An 11,779-nucleotide genomic window follows, 5' to 3' on the forward strand; every position below is an offset into this window, starting at 1 on the left:
ATGTATTAGCCGCCATATCGACGCACGCCTTGCTCTCCGATTGTGTCACAGGTAGTGAGGCCGAGGAAATTCCCCCAGGAAAGCCATTTACACCGGCCACATGGAATCTTCCTAATATCATCTATTGTCATCATAAATGCGACATGAAATATCAAGGTTACATTGCCTGGCAGGATATTGAGCCAGTGAGTTTAAGCGGCTGGCGACAAGGTGGGTGTCTGAAACCATGGCAGGCTTACCTGCCCGACCGTTTGGATGGCCGCTTCCTCTCCCCTTAAATATCTTGCAGATCCAACAAACCGACCGAGACCACGCGGGAAATGCATGAACCACAAGATGGCTACGTCGGGAGTATAGCAACTTGACTTGTTCGGAATACAAAATGGAGCAAAGGCACAGCCTTAGATGAGACTTTCTAGTGTCCAGAGAAATAAAGTCACTGCGAAACTCACAAAATATGAATGACAGCTCATTTTGGACAAGATCTTTCATTGAAAGCGCACTATGTTCATCTGAGAGGGGTTCCTGCGGCATTTTGGGAAGTACCTGTAGGCACGCATTTGATCCAAGAATCGAGAACTTGCATATGCGATCGCATCAAAGAACCGGCTACCGACGAAGGCACTGCCGTCTCAAAGCATTGCCGTCGAACAGTCTGTCGACGATAGGTGGTGTCGTTTTGGCACGGCAGAAATCGAGACCAGCGACTAAGCGCGGAGATCAGCAGGTGGCGGTGCAGTGACACCATGCCGCAATGGTCTAACCTGATATGGAAACATTGTGCTGCACTAGCCTCAGGCTAACTGATTGTGGCACGTTTAACGTGTGAACGACAGCGGATCACCTGTGGCTGAGTTGAAGCGATATACGTCACGGCATTGGCGAGGGTAAACGCTTAGCGCTGGGTGTGTTGCAGTGTGGCACGTCGAAGGCCAAGACGGCCGATGTTTAGGGGAGATCCAGGCGGCGGTTAGATATAAAACTCGCCATGCTTGGCTGACTCTCTGACGCTTTGAGATCCGCTTTCTACCCTGTCGTGCTCTCGTTGCGTTCACCTATACTCTCCCGCAGGCTGAACCTTCCACCGCGCTGAGCAGAACGAACCACAGACGAGTAGTTGGTGCGTCGACAATGTCTGGACGTCACGATCCTCGTCTCCTTTACAGCATCTCCGGCATTCATGCCTATTTCCTGCAAAATGGCGAAGAGCAGCCCCTCACTCCCTCCGGCCCTCAAACACTGTCCCTCCTCATGGTGCCAACCAACTCGCCTTTCGCCGACCTGAGCTCCACGCAGGGCACCGATACTGCTGCTCCTGAAGAAGACTTCTACTTGCACCTGAATCTACCTCCCGAGCTCGATCTGCCCCTTCCAGCGACGACTCAGATTTATCACCAGCCGCCGCGCTCGTACCTCATTCCGAGATGGGACTTGGGACCCGATAGTGGCGCATTTACGAGAATTGAATTCCCGCCCATCGGAACGGGACCCGGTCGTTGTACCCAGGAGGATGTAGACACATTCGAGACGATACTTGCGCAGTGTACCGCCTTCTTGGAGAGGGCACAGCCGCCGTCTGCCGAGGGTGCATATCCTTCGGAAAAGAGCGGTTATGATACCCCGACAAAGAGTTACAACCCCGCAGACTACAAGCCAGGAGAAGGATATGCTCACGGCACTGGATCGTCATCCCATGGCCACATTGTGCTTATCGACGAGGAGAATGGCAGTGTTATGGGCGAGATGAGTCAAGAGCCGCAATACATCGACGACTCAAAAGTCCAACCTGGCAAGAAAGGTACAGAATCATGCCCACTGTAGTCCAATGGACACGCTCTTGAAACTGACTAAAGACAATCGTAGACCCAGTTGAGATTCAGATTTCGCCTGACGGCAAGAAGATTGTCGTCGCCCCCATCTCAGAGGAATATCTGCGCTTGGCAAACCACCCCGCCTATAAGAACTCGTCCATTGTGCAAAACGCCGCCGCCGCATCCCGCCTCATAGTCACAGGCTCCTCGTACCTATCCAATCTCATGACCTCCGGCGCGGAAGGCTTCACTGCACGCACAAAGCCCGCCACTAAACCGATAACCTTCACCGAGACCACTCACGCGCGCGTGCGCAAGATCAGCTCGGCTACGACAAGCATCGCCGGGCTCAGCGCAAAGACCGTAGGCAAGGTCACAGATTACGCGCAGAATATGAGCGCGAAAATGGTCGGAAAAGATTCTGAGCGAAGGAAGAATGGCAAGGAGCCCAAGCCAGGCGTGCTGAACAAGAGCATGATTGCGTTCTCCACGGTCATGGATGGCATAGCGACGAGTGGCAAGCACCTGCTTACAAGTGGTGGTGCCGCGGCGAGCACCGTTGTTGGACACAAATGGGGCCCTGAAGCTGGGCAATTGGCGGCTGAGTTGGCCGGCGGCATAAAGAACGTTGGATTGGTATATATCGTGAGTCCTCCCAACACCCCCTCCTCCAGTATCACAGTTGATGCTGACGTTTGATTCTTAGGACGTTACAGGTGTGTCCCGTCGCGCGATCATCAAGTCGGTGGCCAAGGGCATGATTGTCGGAAAGGTCAAGACCAAAGGAGGCCAGACGGCAGATATCGTTGTTGGTGGCGGTGACGGCGGAGAGATTCCAGTCAACGACATGCACAAAGGGGACGCAAAGGGAGTCGTCGGCAACAACGGCAATTTTGGACCGGACAGTGGTGCACCCTCTGTCGTTGGGTTCGGTAACGCAGCACCACCGTCTTATACGGCCGGCAGCACCAGCTCGATTGGTGAGAACATCGCAGGAAGCCGAGTGAAAGGTGGGTATCCACCTGAGAAGACTGCGGCACCACAGTGGCGGTGAGCTCGCAAAACCCGACAGGATACAGGGCATAGTAAACAAGGGCGGAAGGTTGCACAAGGGAACATGAAAAAGCAAATGGATTGTTAAATTTTCGATCTTCACACAAACCCTCTGAGCCTCCTGAATTATGATATACCCGAGCTGTGATCCTTACTCTTTTTCATATTGTCTTCTACGAGATTGTTAATGTTAACCATAGTGTTAAGCCAATCGAATATTGCGTTCATCTTTGATGCCGTTGCCTCAGCGCTTCTACACGCTATACTCAGCCACTGTGAATTTTCCATTCGTCAGAATGGAAAATTCAATCGGTCTTTGTCGAGTCCCGCAGATCTTACGTTGTAGTTTTGCACCAACAAAAGCATGTTATGGGGAAAGCTTGAGCAACATGTACGTAGAAGTCTGCTGAGCTCAAATGAAGACTACGGAATGTCGAGCGGAACAAACCACAGGCGTGGTATGATTGCTGCGCAGATCTCCAGCTCCGATGGCAGAAGAAAGCGCTCGTCCTGAGGAGACGAAAGATTGAGGATAAAGTTCGTGAGTTGGCAAATTAGCGTCTCCGTGTTGCTTTGCAAACGGGAGCGATGATGACCCTGGATAAGGCGATCTCAAGGAGAGTCGTTCCCAGGCCTTAAGAAATCCAGTCGCACTGGCGATGTAAGGAATAGAGAGACGTTGAAATTAAAGACGGAGACGAGGAATTGCGACTGAGAGTTCATACCATCTCTACAAATCGAGTGCAAAATGCCATTTTACTGTTGTACAGGTCCTTTTTGTCTCCCCCTCGCGAAACACAGTACAATCGTTTGGGCAAAAGAAAAGCCTTTCTCTAATGACGAATACTTGGGTTCTTATGTGCAGGTTTCTGGGAAACAAAGAAAAGGAGATTACCCAGCTGATTCGAACTGCATCTGGGACTCGTCAGCTGCAGTCGTTGCTGTCATTGTCTTCGCTCTAAACGGCTCTTCAACCACGCCAAATAACGCGACCTTCCAGGCACTCATAACCGACTAGTGCTCGTCATGGTCCTTCCCGCCCCTGTATCCGACAAGCTTGAGACGTCCGATGATTTCACCGACGGAGAAGAAGCCGATCAGCTCTGCTCCGAGGATACCGGCACCGACCATCTGGGCAGTGCCCATGCTGCGGACGGAGCTGAGGGATTTGCTGATGCCACCAGATCGTATCGAGTTCCATGCCGATTTATACGCTTGTACAAAAGCCTCAGAGGATCTGGTTATCCATGTCAGCGCATACGGTTTAGAAGATAGTGATGATGGGATTATAGCATACGGAACTGCAATTTTTTGTTCCCGAGCCACAATCTTGGCGAGTTCAAGCGCGACTTTGGAATAGTAGATGGTAGGCGGGATCAACGCTGTCAAATTCATCAGTATCTATTCCGCATTGCGCGATGATCCGATGGCGCCACCGCTCCCGTTTATTTCAAGCGAGCAACCAGTACCAATGGCACCACAGCTTCCAGTAAATATCACATACAGCTCACAAAGCCAATCAATCTGCCGGTCCTCCCACCAATGCTTCCCAAAGCGGAGCCTGCTTTGTTGAGCACGCTCCCTGCCGAGCTTGTCACTCTCGACAGACCCTCCTTCGCCTTAGATGCCGTCTCCTTTGCCGCCGTGCTGGCTGCCGTCGAAGTCGAGGAGGCGTATCGTCGGGCGGCCAGCTGCTGCCATTGGCGCCGGGCAAGGACGCGCGATACTGGAACGGACATTTGCGATGCCAGCTCCGAGATGTGTGGGTGATGAGGATGGCGGTGGTGGAGTGGTTGGTTTGGATTGGATCAATGGCTGGGCGTGGGTTGAAGGTGTTGCGAGGAAGTTTTCGGACCGGAGCTTGTTCGCTTTGACGAGCGCTTATGTAACCATCACGTGATAACTTAAGCTAGTCTGACGCTTTCTTCTGTTCACAACTCGTATACTGATGAGGTTCATCAGTTGCCAAATGCACCGCGGGATAATCATCGATTCAGAAGCAAAAGCTGGTAACAGATATGCTTGAGATAACGAATTGCATCTACGTGCTCTGAGAGTCCTATTCCTGTACAAATTCCACCAATGTGCTGAGCATTTCTTTAAATGCCTGAGCCTCCTCCCCCTCGTCCGTTACACCGTCAATCTGGTCTTGCAAAGTATTCTTGACGTCTGTTAATGATCCATCTGCTTCCTTCAGCAGCTGGATTATGCGCTTTTTCGCTCCGCCATCCTCAGCGATGAGCCATGCCAGGATCGTATCCACCGTTTGCATTATAAATAGACCAGCATCCAGACGCCTAGAGAACCACTCGCCAACCATGTATTCTTGATCCTCTTTAGGCAATGCCTCCTGTTCCTTCTTAATATGCTCTTCGACTCTGCGCAGCTTTTCGGAATAGCGGCGTCGAATGTTGACAAGTTTGCTGATCTTTTCGTAGTCTTTCTCCATGAACTTAGCGAGCAGGCGAATTCGTTCTGCTGAGTCACCCGGGAGGGTGCGAAGCATGGACGCAAAGATACCGAGCAGATGCTCTGTAGTTGCATTGTCGGGATTCTTCATGAACATGCCAAATAATGTTTTCAGCCCCTGTTTTTCGACCAGCCTCACGCATACCTCTCCTCCGCTCGCACCACCTGTTACATGATCAAGGACGCGAAGAGCGCGTGACTTCGTCATTTTGCCTTCCCGCAGCATGATCAGGATCAACTCCACGCCCTCAGCAGCGATGAATTTAGCCTTGCCTTCTGCAGTGTCAACGAGACAGATCAACGCATCAAAGAGATTCTCGATAAATTCCTCCTCTTCAGTATCATTGTCGGGGTCGCGTCGCCTGTACGGTGCGAGTAGTTCCAGAATAGTATTCACTGCATCTGCTTCTATGAGTTTGATGCAATTGGCCGGGGAAGATTGAAGAAGTATAGAGAGCACTTCGGCAGCATATAATTTATTCTGTCCGATGCGCGCCTCCGCTCTTTGTATCCGCTGAAGCAGCCAGCTCGTTATTTGAGTCTCCTTTCCCACCTTCTCTGCTGTTGTAACATTGCTTGCCAAGGACTCCAGTATGCTGAGTGCGTTGTAGATGCCAGTGCGATCCGCCTCCTGGCCTTCATCAAGCCGACTGAAGTTCGAGGAGAGTAAATCGAGTAAATCGGCCTCTAGCGCTGCCTCTACAAATGCGTTCCATTGCTCCTCTGTTGCTTGAACGTCCTCGTCTATGAGCTCAGATATGGCCTCAATAGCGTCGATGGCAATGTCTGCATTCTCATGCGACAGCAATCCCACCAAACTCGCCACGCAGCCTTGCTCCGCAAACTCAGCGTATAGCTCTGGATGCTCAGACAGAATACTTAGCCCCTTGATTTGATCGTCTAGGTCTGCCTCGGAAGCCATGAATTTAGCTGGGTCGTTCTCGAACTTGGACCGCAGCTCTTGGTTCTTGTTTATGGTGCGCTCAAGCTTGATACCCAGTTGTCGTATCCACTTTACGTCGTATACTTCTTCGACAAACTTGTCCTCCTTCTCCCTTTCGTCAAGGTAGTCGAGCGCTGCCGCGGCAGATGAGTCGACGCCGCCGCCAAAAAACCGACCCTCTTCGTCATCTTCTTCCACAGGCCCATAATCCCCACCATCATCCCCTTCAGGAGGTAACGAAGGACCGGCTTCTACATCATCATCCTCTTCACCATCTTCTACCGTAGCTTCGTGACCACGACTGCTGGTCGCATCACCGTTTGCGCTATGTTTGGCAGATTTGTAGTATTGACTCGGATCGTGAGACACTTCGAGCTTGCGTTTCGTCGATGAAGAAGCGCCTGATTTCTTGAAAAGCTCGTCCACACTTGTCATTGTACATGGACTTCTTTTCAAGCTTTTGTTATTTGCAATTGCGATGGCGTTTGCGCTCACCTCTTAGTTTCGGACGCGCTGTTTTTGGTGGAGGTCGTCAAACGCGGCAAGTCTAAGCGAAGCGCGCGTCCCACCATATCTGAGGCTTGATCTTTGTTGCCGATTGCTACACTTCATGATTAACGAAATTTGTTAATTTTTTTTTATATTTCTCAGAACTCCAATGCCGCGGACCTTATCTGTCGAAGAGTATAAAGAGCTTGGAAAAACGTATTATATCCGTAAAGACTTTGACCGGGCTTTAGGCGCGTTCACTGATGGTATCAACGCGTCCGTGGGAAGAGACGTACAGCTTTACGATTACCGTGCTGCGGTTTATGACAAACTTGAGAATGTGATTGCTGCTCTTTCAGATGCTCGGTATATGATCAAAACGTTTGAGAATGATCCAAGGGTGAGCGAGAGACCTCCATGACATGAATCGCGAAATACCGTGCAATTATCAAACGGTCGTACAGAATGATTTATTGCTCTTCTCCTGCATTCGACTCCAATATTTGCATAGAGAATAGTGGGATAAATCAGATGCTAATTATCAAAGGGCTATTTGCGCGCTGGTCAGCTTTTGCTGAAGATGGGCAAAAAGGAGCAAGCGCTACAGATATACGCCCGTGGTCTCCGCTTCGTTCCCTTATCAAATCCACAGCTTAACGTAAATTTTTCATTCCCTAACGCAATGATCCTCCAAACTTACTGAGTACAGCTGCTCAGAGGTGCGCATGACAAACTCAACCGTGAGCTTCGTCCACCAAAAGCTGTGGATCCATTCACACAGCTACCTCCGGAGATTATCGAAATAATCATGTCATATCTGCGCTTCTACGAACGTGTCTCCTGTCTACGCGTGTCCAAACAGTGGAACTTATTTCTTGCGTCCTTTCCTAGTCTTTGGACCTCGATGGACCTCCTTCGAGTGGGTACAAGGCGTGTGGTGAAGCCGTCCTTCATAAATACATGTATGCGAATGGCGCAAAACAAGATCACTTACGCGAGGATAGCCAATCTCAGTCATCGTAGCATACTGAGGTCATTGACAACAAGTTGCCCAACACTTGAGAAGTTAGAATTTGTCCTCAGTTCTCTTGAGGCGAAAAGTATACTCGAAATAGTTATACCGGCAAGGTCTTTAAAGAGCCTCACCATACATGCAGACATCGAGATGAACGGCGACGTGATGTTGAAAATCCTTAAGCATCGACAAACGCTCGAGGAGTTCAGGGTATACAATGTTACCGAAGGCGCATCCCCAAATCACATGTATGATTTCGAGCTGCCACGCTTGCAGGTTCTAGATCTCAGGGGAGTCTGTCCAGCTTTTATTCAAGGCCAGTTTGTATGCTCTACGTCCGACCACAGCGCAACTACTGTCTTTCTAACACGGAATTTCCGTAGGCCAGCGTCCTAAAGAAGGCGACGAATCTCCGGGAACTTGTTTTCGAGCAACAAGCGCGCCCTACAGCATTCATTTTGGGCAGGAGCATGTTTAAATCCTTGAGTAAACTTGAAGTTCTTCGTATCAACTCTGCAAGTGTAGTGGGACTGCCTCGTGCCTCCATAAAACTTAGAGAACTATACTACGACTGTGCGAATCGTCACATCGCACCTGCAACCGAGATTCCGAATGGCTTTCCAAACTTGGAGAAATTAAGAATTGGCGACATGCAATGTAGCCTGCTTCCTCTGCTCGACCCTAGGCATGGGAACGAAGGAGCTGATCTTTCAGAGCAGTCGGCTATGCTCAAGTACCTGTCAATTGGATGCGTATCTGAGGCAGAATGGGCAGATATCGAGGCACTCTTGTTCCACGCTCGTGCTCGAGAGCTTACGGAACTGTCTTTGGAGGGCTTGGCAGCTGCGGGATTGTTTGATGTCAATATCGAATCTATCAGTAAGTCAAGACACACGTGCACACTCACTCTGTGATCTTTGCACATCATAAACCATGTGCGATTTTCAAATTCAATGCGGAGACTGACGCGTAGTTCTAGCCCACCTAAGATGCCTTCGTAGTCTCTCACTTGACTCTGCACCGATCACTGGAATTGGTATCAAAGAACTCATCACTTCTTTAAAGGGAACGTTAAAGTACCTGACCTTAAACGCTTGTGACGCGATTGGACGCGATGCTGTCGATTGGGCTGCTAGACAAGGGGTTTCTGTCACGATCAACGAAGGCGGAACTAGGAAGAAAGCTGCCAGACGTCGATGATGCAATGTGGATTGGATGCGGTAATCGACTGAGCCCCCTCGTAAAACCAATCTAACAATGCTCTTCTCTGTATTTCTACCTTTAAATAACCTTAAAGATTCCATCATTTTCCCACTTCATTCCTTCAATTGCCAGATAAGAACCTCATGAGGAACAAAACCTTTTACCATTGACTTTGTCAATCAGGGCTAATCAAATAATCCCGTTCAGAGCGAGGCTCTTTGGGAGAACGATCACCCGCCCTGTGTAGTTCTAACGATGAATGTCTTTTCGGCAATGCAGTAAAGTAACAAGGACGCTCGGCTGGGTACTCTTGCGAGGCGCAAATTTCTTTGTATCAAGATGCTAAATATGCAGTACTTGCACATCGCATAAATAATTCTAGCCGTTAAAGATTTCGGCAAAGACCATGTTGATGACATAAGTCATGCGTCTACGTCACGGAGACCACTGTTAAGTTCTTCCACAGAGGATCTTCGGTTGCCTTTTTCTGCTGTCATTCTTCGCACAATGATTTAAATCTTGAGTTATAATTTGTCTACGGGCTTGTATGCAACTCTGCAGAAGTGCTTGGGATTTGTACATCGTTTCTCTGCAACCCGATGCGCCTTTAACCTGTATTTGCAATGCTCCTTGCGAGAGCAAGCGCCAGAGAGCCACAATAAGATTCTCCCGCTGAATTAACCATTTACGAACCAGGCAAAGGGGACGATTTAGTCCACATATAGGAGGTGAAATGTGCTTTAGTTGAGACTTAAACCCTCTACTTTTCCAACGAACAATATCAACTGATTGCATAAACCAATACATCGTATGGTCTTGTCTCATTTACATTTAAGCACCAAGTAGTAGCCGATAGCAAGTGGGAATCTTCTAGAAACCGATTTGTATACACAAGTCAACAAACAGAACTGCGAAAGCGCTGCATCGAGATTCCAAAGCCCAGAGAAAGTGTCTGTCTAATTCGACCTCTTCACCATGGAGACAATAATTGAAACGCAGATGCAAACTGAGACCAGACTCATCAAGACAAAGAGCAGCGCATAGTTGCACCTTTCGCGCTCCGTCAATCGGCCGTAATGGCGGTTGCAATGGCTGCAATAGACATTTGATCTGCCGTCGCTTGGTCGATCATTCAGTGGCTGTTGCTCCTCGAATGGGCTGCGAATGCGATTGTTGTTTTGATTTCCTTCATTCGGGTGCTCCGGACGTTCGGTATTGGCAATAGTGGTATCGAAAGACAATCGGTCGTTTGACATTGACGGCACGGTAGACTCGATGTCGTCTACGTCGTACGGCGGGACAGGGTCGTACTTTGAGAATGTAGCCATTGGCAACGTGCGTGCTTGCATACTAAGATACAGAGGGAGGAAAAAATGCCCTCCTGAATTCAAGCACTTTTAAACCTTTTAGTTTGGTGCAAATAAGTGAAGCTTGCAATTGACGTCGTGCGCGTATTGCACAGCCACCCGTCTTTTGATTATTCTGCTGCCTAACCCAGCAGATGGTAATGGAGTTGATGATTGGAAGAGGAGCCCCTGTACAAATACGAAGGGAATTCACAACATTGGCCCCCACTATCCTGATGCTGTGGCGCAGTCCTCCCAGCTAGTCGACTGCGGCAATTTGGATAGGAGAATGCTTGCTCAACTGCGATAATGCGGATCAGAGAATGCTTGCTTGAAAATGATCAATTCCAGTGAAGTTGAGTAAGGCTTATCCCGGGTTATTCATCGCACATGGAATATGAGTGCACATTTACCTCTTCACGTTACTGTTCGTTCATGGATGATTCGGATCTTGGTCGTTGCCAGCAAGTGTAGCGTCTCCCTCTTGATGTTAAAGTTGCAAGGTACAGCTTCAAAAGAAATTAATGCCCAAGAGATCCAATACATGAGTCCTCATAAGCATGCGGGACATGTCTGTGCTTAATATGCACGGTCTAGGATTTAGCGCAGAGTATCTGCCCAATTCCATAGATATGGATGATAGGGTAAAAATATGATAATTTGCAAAGATTTTGAAGTAGACGATGGCGATGACGTGCATAATTCTTAGAGACATGAAGTACATGATCTGAGCAGGCATTGTTGATAGCCAGATACGATACCTCGTTCATGGACAGCCACGACAGATGTGCCTCAATAATCTCTGTACAACCCACCAGTCCATGCTCTTTCAGACCCCATGAAGTGAGCATAATTCTTCACCGTGATATCCGTCCGTCTTTGTTGAATATCTTTCGAAAGTTTGCTCATGATCGCACTGGCACTCTTTGAATCTGGCAACCCGCCTTACTTCGGCGTCGCGATATCACCAGACGCGAGCTTAAAAGAAGAGGAAGAGAAAACGACACATCCAGCCATTTACATCGTGCCGCGCTCAAGCTGCCTGATCTGAGGTCACAGGGGGGAACTTCAGGCGTGACCGCCGGCGAGGCAAAGAGAACCCTAAAAAATCCGACTGAATTCAATATATGTTTACAATCCATACATACTTGCGGACGGAACTCCCTTTGTGTAATGCATTGGTCATATGATATTCTCCGCAGGTCACAGCTTGATAGTGAATTTGATAGTGAATGTCACTCCGTAGACGGGAGGGTGAGCAAGGGCACACCTGCTTCGATGCCGGGAAGCTTGGGCAGTCTGGGACGGGCGCAGTTGGGACAAAAAAGAGTCACTAGTCTCTCTAATCTCGATTATGAAGACCGAAGAGGAAGAACGCTGAGACGAAACTTGTGCCAATTGGTGCGCTGCGAGGACAAAAAATGCCCGAACCACAGTGCTTAACGCTACG

The 11,779-nt window shown here is 49.2% G+C and overlaps 5 protein-coding genes across 5 annotated transcripts; 2 read left to right on the forward strand and 3 right to left on the reverse strand.

The window, feature by feature from the left end:
- Window positions 1-924: 924 nt before the first annotated feature.
- PV09_06429 (uncharacterized protein) lies at window positions 925-3,098 on the forward strand. The gene is made up of 3 exons (XM_016360066.1): window positions 925-1,798; window positions 1,864-2,456; window positions 2,518-3,098. The coding sequence occupies exons 1-3, from the start codon at window positions 1,132-1,134 to the stop codon at window positions 2,863-2,865; spliced, it is 1,608 nt and encodes a 535-aa protein (XP_016212148.1). The 5' UTR covers window positions 925-1,131; the 3' UTR covers window positions 2,866-3,098.
- Window positions 3,099-3,492: 394 nt separating this feature from the next.
- PV09_06430 (uncharacterized protein) lies at window positions 3,493-4,701 on the reverse strand. Its single transcript, XM_016360067.1, has 3 exons — window positions 4,369-4,701; window positions 4,162-4,246; window positions 3,493-4,101 (listed from the first exon to the last, which is right to left on the reverse strand). Exons 1-3 carry the CDS (start codon window positions 4,601-4,603, stop codon window positions 3,879-3,881), a joined length of 543 nt encoding a protein of 180 aa, XP_016212149.1. The 5' UTR covers window positions 4,604-4,701; the 3' UTR covers window positions 3,493-3,878.
- Window positions 4,702-4,873: 172 nt separating this feature from the next.
- Window positions 4,874-6,757, reverse strand: PV09_06431 (uncharacterized protein). The gene has a single exon (XM_016360068.1). The coding sequence runs from the start codon at window positions 6,709-6,711 to the stop codon at window positions 4,924-4,926; it is 1,788 nt and encodes a 595-aa protein (XP_016212150.1). The 5' UTR covers window positions 6,712-6,757; the 3' UTR covers window positions 4,874-4,923.
- Window positions 6,758-6,894: 137 nt separating this feature from the next.
- PV09_06432 (uncharacterized protein) lies at window positions 6,895-9,124 on the forward strand. Its single transcript, XM_016360069.1, has 5 exons — window positions 6,895-7,165; window positions 7,313-7,423; window positions 7,475-8,104; window positions 8,164-8,659; window positions 8,760-9,124. Exons 1-5 carry the CDS (start codon window positions 6,935-6,937, stop codon window positions 8,978-8,980), a joined length of 1,689 nt encoding a protein of 562 aa, XP_016212151.1. The 5' UTR covers window positions 6,895-6,934; the 3' UTR covers window positions 8,981-9,124.
- A 428-nt stretch (window positions 9,125-9,552) lies between these two features.
- Window positions 9,553-10,486, reverse strand: PV09_06433 (uncharacterized protein). Its single transcript, XM_016360070.1, has one exon. The coding sequence runs from the start codon at window positions 10,330-10,332 to the stop codon at window positions 9,940-9,942; it is 393 nt and encodes a 130-aa protein (XP_016212152.1). The 5' UTR covers window positions 10,333-10,486; the 3' UTR covers window positions 9,553-9,939.
- Window positions 10,487-11,779: the final 1,293 nt, after the last annotated feature.

This window comes from Verruconis gallopava (genome assembly GCF_000836295.1).
Source record: "Verruconis gallopava strain CBS 43764 unplaced genomic scaffold supercont1.22, whole genome shotgun sequence".
NCBI lineage: Eukaryota > Fungi > Ascomycota > Dothideomycetes > Venturiales > Sympoventuriaceae > Verruconis > Verruconis gallopava.